Source organism: Olea europaea, unplaced genomic scaffold (genome assembly GCF_002742605.1).
Source record: "Olea europaea var. sylvestris unplaced genomic scaffold, O_europaea_v1 scaffold2330, whole genome shotgun sequence".
Classification (NCBI taxonomy): domain Eukaryota; kingdom Viridiplantae; phylum Streptophyta; class Magnoliopsida; order Lamiales; family Oleaceae; genus Olea; species Olea europaea.
The window spans coordinates 37,185-54,231 of record NW_019241408.1 but is presented as its reverse complement, the minus strand read 5'-3'; the positions used below and the strand labels follow the sequence as shown (position 1 = coordinate 54,231).

At 36.1% G+C, this 17,047-nt stretch overlaps 1 protein-coding gene across 1 annotated transcript; it reads left to right on the top strand.

The window, feature by feature from the left end:
• Nucleotides 1–14,203: 14,203 nt before the first annotated feature.
• LOC111381556 lies at nt 14,204–15,177 on the top strand. Its single transcript, XM_023005348.1, has 2 exons — nt 14,204–14,679; nt 14,898–15,177. The coding sequence occupies exons 1-2, from the start codon at nt 14,204–14,206 to the stop codon at nt 15,175–15,177; spliced, it is 756 nt and encodes a 251-aa protein (XP_022861116.1).
• The last annotated feature ends 1,870 nt before the right edge of the window (nt 15,178–17,047 follow it).

The window sequence follows — 17,047 nt, the reverse complement described above, 5'->3', positions numbered from 1 at the left end:
CAATGAAGATGACCTATATTTACACTAAATTCCAAACCCTAAAAATCTTGTAAAAGAAAGTGTAAAAATCATCCAAGATTACAATAATATGTAATAAGAATAAAATTTAGCAAATATGGAAATTCTCGAAAAAGGAAACAATTGACCAGATTTTTTGTTCTATGCAACCACATTGAAGAAATGGATGGGGTTGCATAGATCATTCACGCGACTTCTTAAAAATCTCTGACGGGATGTATTCAACCGCATGCTTGGTTGCACTATGCGGTTGCATAGTTGTTCATTTTAGCTCCAACTTTGTCAACTTGTATCACGTTGATCCAAATCACTTCAGCTTTCGACCCGAACATGAAAGTTTTCTCGTTTTGCGTCCCGAACATCGTCCCATCAGTGGTTGATTGAACAAGTAACACCATCGCTTGTTTCATTTATTTGCCATCAATCGCATCATTGGTCTTCATTCGATTATCAACGGGTCTCTTTTCGAACTCACCTTCGTCGGGCTCGACTCTTGGATCATATCATCTCCTCCCTCTTCAAAAGAATTTGTCCTTGAATCTGAACCTGCATCAAAGAGAGAGAGGTCAAACAAGTTAAAAGTTGCTGAAACATTATACTCACCTGAAAGATCTAGCTTGTAAGCGTTGTTGTTGATCTTCTCAATGACTTGAAAATGGTCCGCCTCCTCACGATTGAAGCTTAAACTTCCTTTGCTCCGAAAAACGCTCCTTTTCTGAAATGCACCCAAACCCAATCTCTTGGCTCGAATGTTGCGTGTTTTCTCCCCATGTTTGCCTGCGATGCAACAAGCATGCTTTTGTTCTCGATTCGCAACTTGACTTTTTCATGAAGTGATTTCACCATTTTTGCTTTCTTTTACCATCTAAACTACCACGTTCATTCATAGGTAATGGAATTAAATCCAACGGTATTAGTGTATTAAAATCATAAACAATTTCAAAATGAGTAAATGAAGTAGTAGAATGAGTAGCTCGATTGTATGCAAATTCAACGAAAGGTAAACATTCTTCCAATTTTTCAAGTTCCTGTTGATTATTGTATGCAGCAATTGAATCATAGTCATATTAATGACCTTGGTTTGTCCATCGGTTTGTGGGTAACAAGTTGTGGAAAATAAAAATTTCGTGCCTAACTTACCCCCACAAAACTCATCAAAAATGACTTACGAATTTTACGTCCCTATCCAACACTATACTTTTTGGAATCCCATGCAAACGTACTACTTCCTCAAAGAACAAGTCCACCATATGTGTGGCATCGTCGGTTTTATGACGTGGAATAAAGTGCGTCATTTTATTAAACCTATTTACCACCACAAAAATTGCATCCCGTCATTTCTTAGTCCTATGTAAACCCATTTCAAAATTCATTGAGATATCAACCTAAGGTTCATTAGGTGTATGTAACGATGTGTATAGTCCTTGAGGTAAAACTCTAGACTTAGCTCGTTTGCAAGTTATGCATCGACTATGAATTCTTTCTATGTGACTTTTCATTTTAGGCCAATAGAAATGTTAATCTAAAATCTCTAAGGTCTTTTGTATTCCAAAATGCCACATTAGTCCACCACTATATGTATCTCTCACCAATAATTCTCGTGTTGAACAATTAGGTGTACACAATTTATTTTCCCAGAACAAATATCCCTCATATTTATAGAACTTATTATAGTCCTTTTATCACAAGATTTATAAATTTCGGAAAAATCTAAATCTTTTTCATGCTATTCTTCAATAAATTCAAAACCAAGTAATTTTGAAGTTGAAGAATTTACCAAGGCATGCCTCCATGATAACGCATCCGCCACTACATTTTATTTACCTTACCTGTATCGAACGACGTATGGAAACGTTTCAATGAACTTCATTTATCTAGCATGCCTCTTGTTCAATTTTCCTTTACCTTGCAAGTACTTCAACAATTCATAATCGGCGTGAATAACAACTCCTTCAGCCATAATTAATGCCACGACAATTGTTCCTTTCTTAACACTACAAGCACACAATGTAAATGTTCCACATGCTCATTAAAATCTTTGCTATAGACTAAAATGTCGTCAAAATATACTACAACAAATTTTCCTATGAAAGCATATAAAACATGATTCATTAAGTGCATAAAAGTGCTCAGTGTATTAGTGAATCCAAATGGCATAACTAACCATTCATATAAACCATATTTAGTTTTAAATACAATTTTTCACTCATCACCTTCCCTTATTTGAATTTGATGGTATCCATTCTTAAGTTTAAATTTACTAAAAGTACGTACACCATGCAATTCATCCAACATATCATCTAATCTAGGAATTGGGTAACAATATTTTACCGTTATATTATTAATGGCCCGGCAATCTACGCACATTTGCCATGTCCCATCTTTCTATGGTACTAGTAACACTAGAATGGCACACAAACTCAAGCTCTCCCGAATATAGCCTTTACTCATCAATTTTTCCACTTGTCTCTGAAGCTCTTTTGTCTCCTTAGGATTACTCTGATATGAAGGAAGGTTTTTTGTCTCCTTGACTAAAAGAACTCCTATAGATAATCATAAGATTTTTAGCTTGTACAAGAAAATGCATAAACATGGAGGGGCTCAGAAAACAAAGTTTACAGTATAAACACTGAAGAAAGAAGATTCCAGTAGAAAGAATGCAATAAAACTTAGAAATAAGGATGATACTATAATACCCCAAATTTGCCATTGGGACTCGTGTAAGGTTTGAGAACTTGATTACAAAATTACAATTATTAGAATTTTTAAGGGGCTAAAGTGAAAATTTTGGGAAACAAGATCTAATCGAATGAAATATGAAATTTTAGGTTTATTGTTTATATAAATTATTTGAGGACTTGAAACTAATTTGGAACTTAATCAAAATTTGAAAAGTTCAAGGAACATTCTGCAATTTAGGAAAAGTTCAGAGTCGAAGTATAGTGAATTTAATTTATTATTTAAGGATTAGAAGCTAATTCAATGTTTTTCAAGTTCGATGACCAAGTTGCAATTTGGCAAACTATGCAAACTAAAGCGTATTTTTCAAAAAATAAAAAATAAAAAAATTACGAATTGAGACTTTGAGTCATGTACTGAGGTTGTGCAAATGAACATATTTGGACCAGTTTGAGACTTTTTGTGGACTTCTTGGAATTTTAGACCTTATTTGAGACTGCATACGTGCTAGTTGAACTTTTTGGACATTATACGGTCTCAACTATACCGATTTTATGATTTTTCGATCATGGCAAGTTGTTCCAATAGTCAGTTTAGTTAAAATAAATAAATTAATTAATAATAATAATAAATGACATAATCTTTACTTTGCAATCATATTTTACGGGTTGTAGGCTATTATTTGGAAGCTAAATCGCATTCTGAATACGAAGAGTTTTTTATATCATTTGAACTCCTGTAATCTATATATATTTTTATGTTAAATATTTTCTATTATAGAATTGTAGGTTATGTAACTTTTTTCATTTATAATTACTATGACAAAAAAATTAAATTCTCTCTTTTATATCAAACACATCATGGCTAGTGTCACAGTATTGTCTCGGATTTCAACCACAACTTGTAATGGCACTGAGGTTTCTCACCTCAATTAGTCAATTATCCATGTAATTGCACTTTTGGTAATGAAAACAAGCAGAATTTGACGAAGTACAGCAGAAATATTGAAGGATAACAATTTAATACATAAATTGTAAGTGTCAACAAACTCTTAATTGTTGACTCAACTTTTTGAATTTAAAAGCGTACAGGCATTTGACACTCCCAATTGTAAGGGTACTTTCTCACACATCCTGACCCCTTTAGGTCAAACTCAGGAGCGAAGCCCAATTAGGTCTCGTGCGGGCATATGCCTACTCTGAACTTTTAGGCTCAATCCAATAAAAATTAATTTTTTCCCCCTGTATTAGCAATTGCCAATGATTAAATTTCACCACTACCTACCAACGGCACAGCTTAGCACTTACTCAAATCTAATCCAATATATCTGATTTTACTCGTCTCTCACCAATTGCACATTCATCTGAAATGGAACTGACATTCTACGAGACGAACGGACATTACGAAGCACAACCACGATGACTTTGAATCTTTTCATTCAGCCTCTCACTCTTGACACTCTGAGCCCTCGACGTGACGATGTCAGCACCGCCTTCGGTCTTCCTTCCATCGACACTATCAGCAATCAAAAGAGTAGGCAACAGTGATTCATTTTTGGAAGAAGAAAGAAGGCGAACCAGAACCATTGAACCGTGAACATGTGAAGCCCGAACCTGGAAGCCCTCTCATTGAACCTTTTTTTTTTTTTTTTTTTTTTTTTTTTTTTTTTTTTAAAATAAAATAAAAAAAAGCCATTTTTTTAACATGTGAAGCCCGAACCTGGAAGCCCTCTCATTGAACCTTTTTTTTTTTTTTTTTTTGTTATTTTGATTTGATTTGAAACTAAAATCAAGATAAGTCATGTATTAGTTTTGTGATTCTTGTGAAATTCATTTGCTGATTTGCAGGCAAAAGAACTCAGTCTCAGTGTTGCTGGAGAGGCAAAGCCTCAAGCCTGGAGTTAATACCTAATTGGATGTCATCCTTGCCCCCAGGGAAATTTAATTGGATGTTTACTAAGGTTGGATACGAGCTGCAAATTTAAAATCATGTATTAGTTATCAGCTTTGTGAATTGCAATCTGCGTATTGGTTGTGATTTGTGAACTTAATTGAATGTTGTACTAAGGTTGAGAGTACTTTGCTTGATTTTAGGCAGAGTACTTTGCTTGATTTTAGGCATAGGTTGATTTGAACTTTACTTGTTTTTGCTTCCAGTTACTTGATAATGACGTTATTGTACAGTGGTGTAAAAGTATTATAAACTATATCATTTTTAGTATTATCGTGATGTTGTTTTACAATTTTATCATCAATAAATTCATGACCAAAATTCAATGTTCGATGTCAATTAAATTGTGTGCACATTAAGCCATTTTTCTGACTCCGTCCCTGGTCAAATTGCCTCATCGTCAAGCACTCAGCAAAATCACCTCCAACACTTGTCAGTTGCCATGCTTGATCTGATTTTGTCACTAAATTGAATACTGAAATCAACTGGATAGCAAACCCATGCCCGTGTCATGCCTCAAAATGATGCCGAATAACTTCTAGCTTCGAATTTCACCCTTCTGATATTGCAATCAAGTAAATAAATTGTCACATCCTCTAGCACTCATGTATCTCAACATAAACATGTTGCCTAAGTTTAGTGTGCTAATTACTTTACTCATCACGCGCACCTTCGGCCTTGGCATTGGCATGGGACGACACAATCCCGTGCCATATTTTTTTCTCGAAAGGTGTCCAACAAACCTCCTTAAACACAAGAATCTGATGTCCTCATTGGAGAAATTAACACACAATGCCCTTGCAATTTTCAAAACACTTTCAAAGAATCCTTGCTATTTCCCCCCTTTGGATACCCAAATGTTAGGTGATCAGTCAAACCTACCTTTGCTTAAATAATCGCATGAATTTTACCTTAGGAACATCTACGTCCCGTCACCAACCACGCTTACAGCCACAATAAAGTACCATTCCTACCTATTGGTGTCAAAACTTACAAAACCAGCTCGAGTTGCCTTAATTTAAGAATGAGAGCTCGTGAATGTTTAATAGTCACTTCAAAGAGGACGGGCTAAAAGATTATCAAGTCAGTTTGACCTATGAACTCTGCCAAGTCAGGTCAGCTCTTCAAGTTAAGTTAGCTCGGCCAGTAACATGTCAACTCGGTCTATGACGAGTTCGCTCTCCATGTTAGATCAGCTCGGCCAATAACATATCAACTCAGTCTATGGCAGGATCTGCTCTCCAAGTTAGGTAAACTCGACCAGTAACATGTCAACTTGACCTATAACAGTAACACAGCTCAGCCTATAACAGGTCAGCTCTCCATGATAGGTCAACTTAGCCATACTGCCGTCATTTAGAAAACACCATCATTGCTTTACGATACTTTTGCCTTATCCATGACATCATTGCCTCCCATGCGACCATTCTCACAACAACACGTGGTACTTATGATAATTGTGCCTTACTTTCAACCAATCAAAGGCTTGCAATGATTACTCACCACCTCGATATCATCATGAGTTGAGTACACCGACCTCAAAAGACCAATCAAGAGCTAAGAAGGCATGGATAATGGCACACAATTTGAGGAATGCATTGTAGATAACATATTTTTGGAGGCCAATTGGCTGTTTTGGGAGGCTATAAATATGACCAAATGGTTTCCCAATGGGAGGAGAGGACATAAAATACACACTCTACAAGCTTTCTTTTTTATATAAATCTCTCTCCCTCTCTCTCTTTTCTACTATTTCAACAATTTACCTCATACAAATCATTAATTAAGTTGACAAAGATTAACTTGGTCATTTTTTGACGTCAACAGTTTGGCGCTAGAAAGAAGGCCTTGTAAAAAGTAGGCTAGATCTCTCACAAAATTTCCTTTGCCTTTTTCACTAAACACCACACCTAAAAACACTTGAATGTTTTCCACTCCACTCTCCAAATTATCATCATTATCTTGTATTGCTAGATCCCTATTATCTTTATTCTTACTTTCACAATCAACCTTGTACCACAAAAGATTGTAATGCAGAATTATGAACAGGAAAAGAATGATTATTATAGGAAATATTTTTGAATATATAATCATTTCTTGGTAATCTAATTGTTGGATAGCTAGGTCCTTCACAGTTGAGCCAAAATCTAGGATAACCACAGCACCGATAATCAGCAACAGAAGATTATCTTGGTAAAAGCATTGTGATACAAAAAAAAATGGAGAGTTCAATAGAAAATTCCTTTCAATTTTGCTAGCTTTTACCACTTAAAGTGAAAAGATTTTCTTTCTGAACTGTTGCACTGGTCAACTTTTGTTGGAAGAAATGCCTAATCATTGAAAACAAGCCCAAGCTCACAATTTTCTTATTATTGAAGGCGAGTCATACTTCATGGATATCTCTATTATTCAAGACAAGCGATAGGCCCTCATCTCATCTCATCGGGGCAAGTCCATAAGAACTTGAAATGACGAGGCTAACTTGTAAGACCTCATCTCATTGAGGCAAGTCCATAAGACCTTGCAACAATGAAGCTAACTTGTAAGACCTCAATTATATTGAGGCGAGCTCATAGATCTTACAACATGGGGGAACTATTGGTAACGGGACATTATTATTGCTAAGTGTTCCATAATATTATCTTTAGTATTACTAATGCACGCATATAGCAACATTTACATTATCATCCACATGTATACATATCGCATCATATGCATTAGTTTTCCACTTTTACTGTGAATTATCATCTGCATACATAAAGCCTGCTCTTCAACAGCACAATCTAAGGTTGTAAGTGTTGCAACACTTAGAAAAAGCCCGCTCTTCAACGGCAAAATGCCCGCTCTTCAACGGCATAAAGCATGCTCTTTAGCAACACAATCTAAGATTGTAAATGCTGCAACACTTAGACAAAGCCTGCTCTTTAGCAGCACAACATAAAGCATGTTCTTTACTAGCACAATCTAAGGTTGTAAGTGCTGTAGCATTTAGACAAATCCAACATTTAAGCGGCATAAAAAACTTGTTCTTTAACAGAACGATCTGAGGTTGTAAATGTTACGAAGATAAAAATCTTCTCTTCACAGTTTACAATCCATTTTGTCTGTACCTTAACGACGAGCTCTCTACACTTTAGCAGTTCGGTACATAACTGGGGTATCGTCTTTGATTTCTTGATTGACCTCTACCTTAGAGTTCACCTAAGTATAGTTCAAAACAAATAAAATAAGTCAAATGACCCGATAAACATGAACTCAAAATGTGCTGACCCCAACTAGAATTGGAAGAGGGATCCTATAACAAAGTCCAACTTGAAGAAGACTAGAGTCACTAATCAGACTAAACTAGCTCATGACCAACCAACTTTCAAAAGAAGGATCATAAATACTTCAAGCTGGAAAATAAAGGTCAGAACTTTACCGAAGTAAATGTCCAGACTTTGGGGGCACTTGTTGGTGTCAAACTCACAAAACTAGCTCGAGTTTACCTTAATTTAAGAATGAGAGCTCGCGAATATTCAATAGTCACTTCAAAGAGGACGGGCTAAAGATTCACCAAGTCAATTCGACCTATGAGCTCTACCAAGTCAGGTTAGCTCAGCCAGTAACATGTCAACTGGATCTATGACGAGTTCGCTCTCCATATTAGGTAAGCTCGGCTAGTAACATGTCGGCTCATTCTATGATAGGGTCTGCTCTCCAAGTTAGGTAAGCTCAGCCAGTAACATATCAGCTCGACCTATGACAGTAACACAGCTCAGCCTGTAACATGTTAGGTCAGCTCGGCCATACCGCCGTCATTTAGAAAACACCATCATTGCTTTACGACACTTGTGCCTTATCCATGACATCGTTGCCTCCCATGCGACCATTCTCATAATAAGACTTGGCACTCATGATAATTGTGCCTTACTTTCAACCAATCAAAGGCTTGCAATGATTACTCACCACACCGACATCATCATGCGCTAAGTACACCGACCTCAAAGGACCAATCAAGAGCTAAGGAAGGCATGGACAATGGCACGCAATTCACGGGATGCATTGTAGATAACATATTTTTGGAGGCCAATTGGATATTTTGGAAGCCTATAAATATGACCAAATGGTTTCCCAATGGGAGGAGGGGAGGACATACAATACACATTCAACAAGCTTTCTTTTTGATACAAATCTCACCCTTTTTTCTACTATTTTAGCTATTTACCTCATACAAATCATTAATTAAGTTGACAAAGATTAACCTAGTCATTTTTTGATGTCAACACTACCTAACTCGTCAAAATAACAACAAATCAGCCAGGGTAAATCCAAGATTATGGTTCAGCGAGGACGAGATAGAATTTTATATGTAAAAAATTCAAATTAGAGAACAACAATAATATTCAAAATGTAATACTTTTTTTACAATTATTCCTTATGGCTATTCATACTTCGAAAACACCGTATAATAATCTCATTGTCGATTTCACTAAATACATATTTTTCAAAATATCTCAACATATCTTACTACAAATCAAACAAAACTTGGATAAATATACCATTAGTAAAATAGAAAGTTAAAAGATGAACATCTAGAATTGAAATTGCAAATTGCATGACAGATGGAATAGATTCAATGGAAGAGATCTCATTTTAAGAATTCCCTCCATTCCAAACTTTTCTAATGCCCAGCCACTCACCTGATCAGTGCAACAACTCTACTTAATAAATGAAATAAGTAATAATTACCCATATTTCACGCAGTAAAATCTCTTTATATGAAGCAAAAAATTTTATATAGTGCAGTAATTCTTCAATTTCTAGTTCGTTGTTGAAACTTCCTTGATTACGATAATTTGAGTAAAAACTGAATGGTAAAGAACTAAAAATGACATTTATCATCCTGATGTACATAATTTCACTTAGTCAAATCAAATAATCTCAAAATTCGAAATTTCAAACTCATTAAGCATAAACTGATAAAAAGAATTCAGTCAGAGCACAAAATCTTCTCCTATCAACATTTAAGCCTCTATTATTTGATTTTGGGATGATTTGAAATTATATGAGCATAAATAACTATCAAAACATAAACAATAAGATTAAGAAAGAGAGATGGATTGCAAAATTTTGCTTCTTCAATCTGTTCTTCTTCTTCTCCTCTTTTCAAAATATGGTGATTGGAATACGGAATCGCAGGGGGTTCGCAAGGGTTTGAGAATTAGGAGAAAGGAAGTGCGATTAAGTGGGAAATTGGAATTATGTAGGCATTTTTTTTCCATGTCAAAGATTTAAGATTTTTGGGTTTGGATTAAAAATGACGGGTTCAGTGAGTGCAATTGCCCCCATTAGGCCCTTAATGGGACTGTCCCTGAGGTCAGCAATGCATCATTCCATGTCCTGTCGACATAACTCCACTTGCACTCGTGTCTGTAGTCTATACATGAAGTTATACATGTCATTCTCATCAAATAACAAAATTCCTTTACATATGCTTGCAGTATGTTCATCTACCTTAAAATTCACAATGCCCCCAATGTTATTATTATAGTATTCATTGAAGAAATTGATCCTTTAATTCATTTCTCTAGTTTCTTCCATATCACAACTTCAAGCCCACCAACAAACTCATCTTTCTCTTGTCGGGGTCCTCGAGCATGCTAACTTAATCCATAAAAGTTTGATTTGCATCCAAAATTCTATTCTCACTGGCAAATGCGCAAAGAAGTACCTGATTAGACCAACCTATATAAATTGGGCTCTGATACAAAAATGTCACAAGGTATCTCAGATCCTACCACAACATATTATAGGATTGAGGTTTCTCACCTCAGTCAATCGATTCTTCGTGCAATTGCACTTCCATTAATGAAAACAAGCCAAATTTAACTAAGTGTAGCAGAAACGCTAAAGGAAAATAAGGTAAAACATAAAATTACGGGAACTATCCCAACTTTATTTCTTGAAAAAAGGAGAACTCATACAACACTTACAAAAGGTCAACGTACTCTCAATTGTTACTTCAACACCTCAAAACAAAAATTTGTCAAGGTAATTGACACTCTCAATTGCTAGGGTAGTCTTTTACACATTCAGTCCCCATTAAGGCCAAACAGCCATATTCTCAAGCACTTAGAAAAATCGTCTCCAATCGTCACCATGTGCCATCTTTGTACTAGATTTTGCCATTGAATTGAAAATTAAAATCAGCTGGACAACAAAATCCTCAATCACTCGAGATTGCCCACTACTATTCCTCTTTATTAATTTTCCAAACAAAAATATATCTATTGAAACAGGAATTTCATTACTATTCTGAAGAGCAATTCTTCACATCCTAATTTAATATGTTTCCATCTAATTAATTAAAATATTGATGTTATTGTTTGGGTTTCATTTACTTTTGCTAAAATTTTAATTCTAAAGAAACGAGTGATAAATAAATCGATAATATTTGTAGATCTCACGAAATATGTTATTAAAATTAATAGTCGACTTCAAAAGTGAAATTTTAACAAAACAAAAAAAAAAAAAAAAAAAAAAAAACAAAAACAAAACAAAACAAACAAACAAAACCAAAAGCTACCATCAACATTTTCATGAAACTTGTTATGCAAAAGGAACAAGAAATGAGTCAGGGAAAATTTTACTGTGAATGTGGGATTCATTTTTTCCATCAAAAAACCTAACACCGATAATTCTATTTAAGTAGGTGATAAGTGTGTTTTTACACATTTATTTAGTTCACAAACATGATTTAATTAAGAGCAAAATATTAGAATTGTGACTTAATTTTGATTAATTTGTGTATCGTAGGATATATTTATGGACATGGTAAAATTTAGGAGAAAAGAGGCAAAAAAGTACTAAATTGAAGCAAAGTGAAAGTTTTGGAACCAAAGTGCAATTATTTGAAAGTTGATCCGATGAACACATTAAACAATCGATCAAGCTAAGTACCAATTGGAGATCATAATGGAATATTGGAACAACTAGAAACATGAAAGGAGGTCAAGAAGTGGAGGAATAAAGTTTGAGGACCAACTTGACATAATTTGAAAGTTTGTTCTACTATGTAGTCACATAGTAGAAACCCCTATGCGGTCGCGAACACCAAGGCAGGGAATTAATACGCCAAATTTCATAAACCTATGTGGTTGCATAGGCATATTCTGGGGCCGATTCTGCAGATTCCTATTCGCGATGAAATTCTTATTGAAACCTAATCTAAACGCGATATAAATACCCAAGTCCATCAGAAACAAAGGGGTGAACACATTAGGAGGCAATAAAACACATCTTGGAGAGGATCTTGAGCCAAAGGAACGAAGAAATTTACGAAGATCATCGAGATTTCACACAAATTCATAAACCGGTGATGTTTTTTCTTCAATCTATTATGTATTTTGATTCTTTCTCCATGTTAGGCTAGATTTTCATGTACTAGGAGATCGATGAATCATGTGATGTAATCTTTAATTTTCTAGTTTTGCAATTTGACATTAAAACACGTATTTGGATATTTGAATGAATTATATGCATTAATTTTCTTCCATAATTAAGTGCACATAATTATGTGATGTGTGGTGGTTTATTTCATATGTTCGAGAGAAGAGAAATAAATTCAACAAGGTATAATTTATCGTAGGGTCCGATAGGAGATAGAGATATACCTCTATGCTTTATATGAATCTTTAGGTACTCATAAAACCGAATGCATTTTTTATATATGCACTTATCATAGAGATATAGGCCGGTGGTATGTAAAATTAGGTTCAATACATCTCGAGAGAGAGAGTATTGGATAGAATTAGGAGCATTGATTTGTCAAAAAATTTAATCGCGTGTTATTTGTGAAACTAGGGTTTAAGATAATTATTGCATGAGAATTTATGATCCTATTGCAATTACCATTGATTGAATACAACAAACTTGCATTCGAACCATTTAATTTGCATTTTAATTAATTAAAATGTCATTTTGCATATTAGATCCTTTAATTCATAACATTTGCATAATTAGGGTTTACTTTAGGTCAAGAATTCAATTTGGATAATTCAGTTTCGGTTAAGGCAACGATAGGCAGAATTGAATGACTCAATCCCTGTGGGACAATATTCGGACTCAAATATCCACTTATTACTTGTTAACGAACCGTACACTTGCGATGGTTTAAATCAAAAGAAATATTTCGTAAACAAATTTTTGGCACCATTGCCGGGGATTGAGTTTAGTTTAATTTTATTTCTTTCTAGGCACTAATTCGAACTTTGAATTTTCATTTTTATTTATTCATTTAATTTCGTTTAGGTGTTTTGTTTTATTTTTATTTTAGTTATTTATATTGATTGAATCTGAGTGCTACTATTGATTTTCTCGCAGAGTTGCATGTCTACAACGAAGGGAAGAGAATTAATTCCAGCAGACCCGAAAATTGAGCGAACCTTTCACCGATTGTAACGAGAAAATAGAGAAGCACGTCAACAACAACAAGAACAAATGGCTAACTTACAGAACAACACCGTTTTTCAAGCTAATGAAGGAGAGGCAGTAGATGAAGGAAATGAAATTTTGGGAGATTTCTTGACTCCTCAAGTGATTCAAAGCCAGTCCAGTATAGTGTATCCACCGTTTAGGTAACCAAACTTCCTGTTGAAGACCAATGTGATACAGCTATTCCAGAATGGACATCAATTTTACGGTAGAGCTAAAGAAAATCAACATACACACATAACTCGGTTCTTGGATATATGCTAACATTTCAGATATCAAGGAATTTCGGACGATGCTATTAGGCTAAGGCTAATTACCACATATGCTACGGGATAAAGCACTTGAGTGGTTAGATTCACTTCCTCTCACAAGCATTACCACCTAGAACGAACTGGCTCATAAGTTTTGCACAAAGTTCTTCTCACCGGCCAAGATAGCTAAGTTGAGACATGACATATCAATATTTAGTCAAGGGAAAGCTGAATCATTTGACGGTGCCTGGAACAGATTCAAAAACATGCTCCGAAAGTGCCCTCAACATGGGTTTGATAAAAAGACCCAAATCCAATTCTTTTATACAAAGTTACTTCCATACCACAAAAGCATGGTAGACTCAGTATCAGATGGCTCAATATCCACACGAACAGTTGATGGAGCATTGGAATTAATCAAGAGAATGGCTACCACTACAGCCATGTGTTCTTCTGAGAGGGTGATCCCAAAGAAAGGTCCCGGTGTCTACGAGATAGACACTTATTCAGCCATATCCGCAAAGATCGACTCTTTGTGTCACAAGGTTGAAAACATGTCAAAGTCAGCACAAGTTAAGAAGAGCAATTGTGAGGAATGTGGAGCTGAGCATAAAATATTAGAGTGCCCAATCATAATGCAAGGAATTGAGCAAGCAGACTATTTACAGTGGGGACAGTGCCAACAGAACAACTCATATGGGAAAACTTACAATCCCAGCTAGAAGAGGCAGCCCAACTTTTCTTGGAGCAACTAGAATCAGAATAGGCCACAGGAACAGTTTCAACAACAAGAGAAGAGACCTCAATTGGAAAAGATGTTAAGGAAATTCATGGAGAAAGCTGAAGCTACCCTTCAGAACCAAAATGTAGCCATTAAAATTTTGGAAACTCAGATGGGGCAACTAGCCATGGCATTGACTAGCAGAGCACCGGGTAATATGTCGAGTAACACAGAAATTAACCCTAAGGAGCAAGCTAAGGCCATTACAACTCGAAGTGGGGTGCAGCTACCCGAAATACATGTCAAGAGACTGAGTGTAAATGGAGAGACATCACCTCCTACAGAGGAAGAAAATGTGGAACAGGACGAACAACCAAAAGAATCAACTCCAAAGAGAAGTTCAGAGAATTTACGGGATAAAGCCACAGCTACAGTCAACCCATACGAGCCTCCAATTCCATTTCCCCAGCGGTTGAGGAAACATAAAATGGAACAGCAGTACAAGATTTTCCTAGAAGTCTTCAAAAAGCTCCAAATCAATATCCCGCTAGCCGATGCACTATCTCAAACGCCCAGCTATGCAAAGTTTTTGAAGGACATTCTATCAAATAAACACAAGCTGGAGGACCACCAAATATTAATGCTTACAGAAGAATGCAGCGCTAGAATTCAGAAAATGCTTCCACCAAAATTGAAAGATCCACGAAGTTTTACTGTTCCTTGCACTATTGGTGAAGTTTATTTTGATAAAACCTTATGTGATCTTGGTGCAAGTATTAATTTAATGCTTCTGTCTTTTTTAGGAAACTCGGTTTAGGAGAGGCTAAGGCGACTACCGTAACACTGCAGTTGGCTGATAGGTCATTGACCCATCCTAAGGAAACAATAGAAGATGTGCTTATCAAGGTTGAAAAATTCATATTCCCTGCAGATTTCCTAATCTTGGACATGGAGGAAGATAAGGACATCCTGTTGATACTTGACAAACCATTTTTGGCAACAGGGAGAGCCTTAATTGATGTTCAGAGAGGACAGTTAATTTTGAGATTCGGAGAGGAGCAAATATCATTCAACATCTTTTAGGCCATGAAGCTCCCTTCAGAATCAGATAGCTGTTTCCAAGACAATGTCATTGATAAGGTGGTCCAGGAAACATTCTTAATTAATAGCACATCCGATGCTTATGAGGCATGTATTGAACATTCTCAGTCAACCCTGTCAGACTCTCTTGAGATTGAGACATGTGCAAGGTTTTTGGAGACCAACCCACCATACACACGAAAGAGACACTTTGAGGAGCTAGAAACAAGGACCACAAAACCATTACCTTCCATTCAGCAGCCACCAGTATTAGAACTCAAGCAACTGCCGCCACATCTCAGATATGCTTATTTGCAGGAGTTATGTACACTCCCGTTGATTATTTCATACACAGTTAGTGAGGTGGAGGAAGAAAAATGCTTAGGGTACTTAGAGAAATAAGACAGGGATTGGGTGGATGATAGCTAACGTTAAAGGGATCAGTCCTTCACTGTATATGCACAAAATTCTCATGGAGGAGAATTGTAAGCCAAGTACAGAAGGGCAGAGAAGACTGAATCCAAACATAAAGGAAGCGAATAGGGAAAAGGTATTGAAATTACTGGATGCCGGCATTATATACCCAATTTAGACAGTGCATAGATCAACCAAGTTCAAGTTGTGCCGAAGAAAGGGGGAATCACAGTGGTGGAAAATGAGAAAAGTGAGCTAATTCCTACCAGAACAGTGACGGGATGGAAAGTTTACATTGATTATCGCAAACTTAATACAGCTACACGAAAGGACCATTTTCCACTCCCGTTTATTGATCAGATGCTGAAAAGGTTGGCAGGGCATTCACATTACTGTTTTCTTGATGGATACTAGGGCTATAACTAGATACCAGTTGTGCTAGAGGATCAAGAGAAGATCGCTTTCACTTGTCCCTATGGCACTTTCGTTTACCGTAGGATGTGATTTTGTCTGTGCAATGCTCCTGCTACATTTCAGAGATGCATGATGGCAATATTCTCTGATATGATTGAAAGATTCATAGAGGTGTTCATGGATGATTCCTCAGTTTTTAGATCGTCATTTGATGAATGCGTAGAGCATTTAAATTTGGTCTTACAGAGATGCAGGAAGACTAACTTAGTTCTGAACTGGGAAAAATGCCACTTTATGGTACAGGAAGGAATTGTACTTGGACGTCGGGTCTTAGCAAAAGGAATTGTGGTGGACAAAGAGAAAATTCAGGTTGTTGAGAAGCTACCGCCACCAACATCTTACAGGAGATTCATAAAGGATTTTTCGAAAATCACTAAGCCGCTGTACAATCTACTGATGAAAGACATACCTTTTGAGTTTAATGAGAAATGTCTGATAGTTTTCAACACTTTGAAGGTAAAACTCACGTCAGCACCAGTAATTGTAGTACCAGATTGGGAATTACCTTTTGAACTAATGTGTGACTCCAGTGATCATGTCGTGGGTGCAATATTAGGACAGCGGAGAAATAAAGTTTTTCACGTGATCTACTATGCAAGCAGAACCCTAAATTATGCCTAGATCAATTATGCTACCACTGAAAAAGGGCTCTTGGCCGTAGTATATGCATTCAACAAGTTTAGATCATATTTTGTGGGGTCTAAGGTCATCGTTTACACAGATCACGTTGTACTGAAGTATCTGCTAACAAAGAAGGATGCGAAGCCGAGATTGATCTGATGGATATTATTACTGCAAGAATTTGACATTGAGATCAGAGATTAAAAAAAAAAAGGCAGTAAAAATGTGGTAGCAGATGACTTGTCCTGATTGGAGTCTGGGGAGACAGAGGAATTAGTGGATATTAATGAAATTTTCCCAGATGAATAGATGTTGAGAGTAGAAGAAGCACATTGGTATGCAGACATTGTTAATTATTTGCCCA

Bases quoted from the DNA above. Each gene is read 5' to 3' on its own strand.
- LOC111381556 (XM_023005348.1), top strand. From the start codon at position 14,204: ATGGAGAAAGCTGAAGCTACCCTTCAGAACCAAAATGTAGCCATTAAA. The intron at 14,680-14,897 runs GTTTTTGAAGGA...TGTCTTTTTTAG, and splicing joins CAAACGCCCAGCTATGCAAA to GAAACTCGGTTTAGGAGAGG.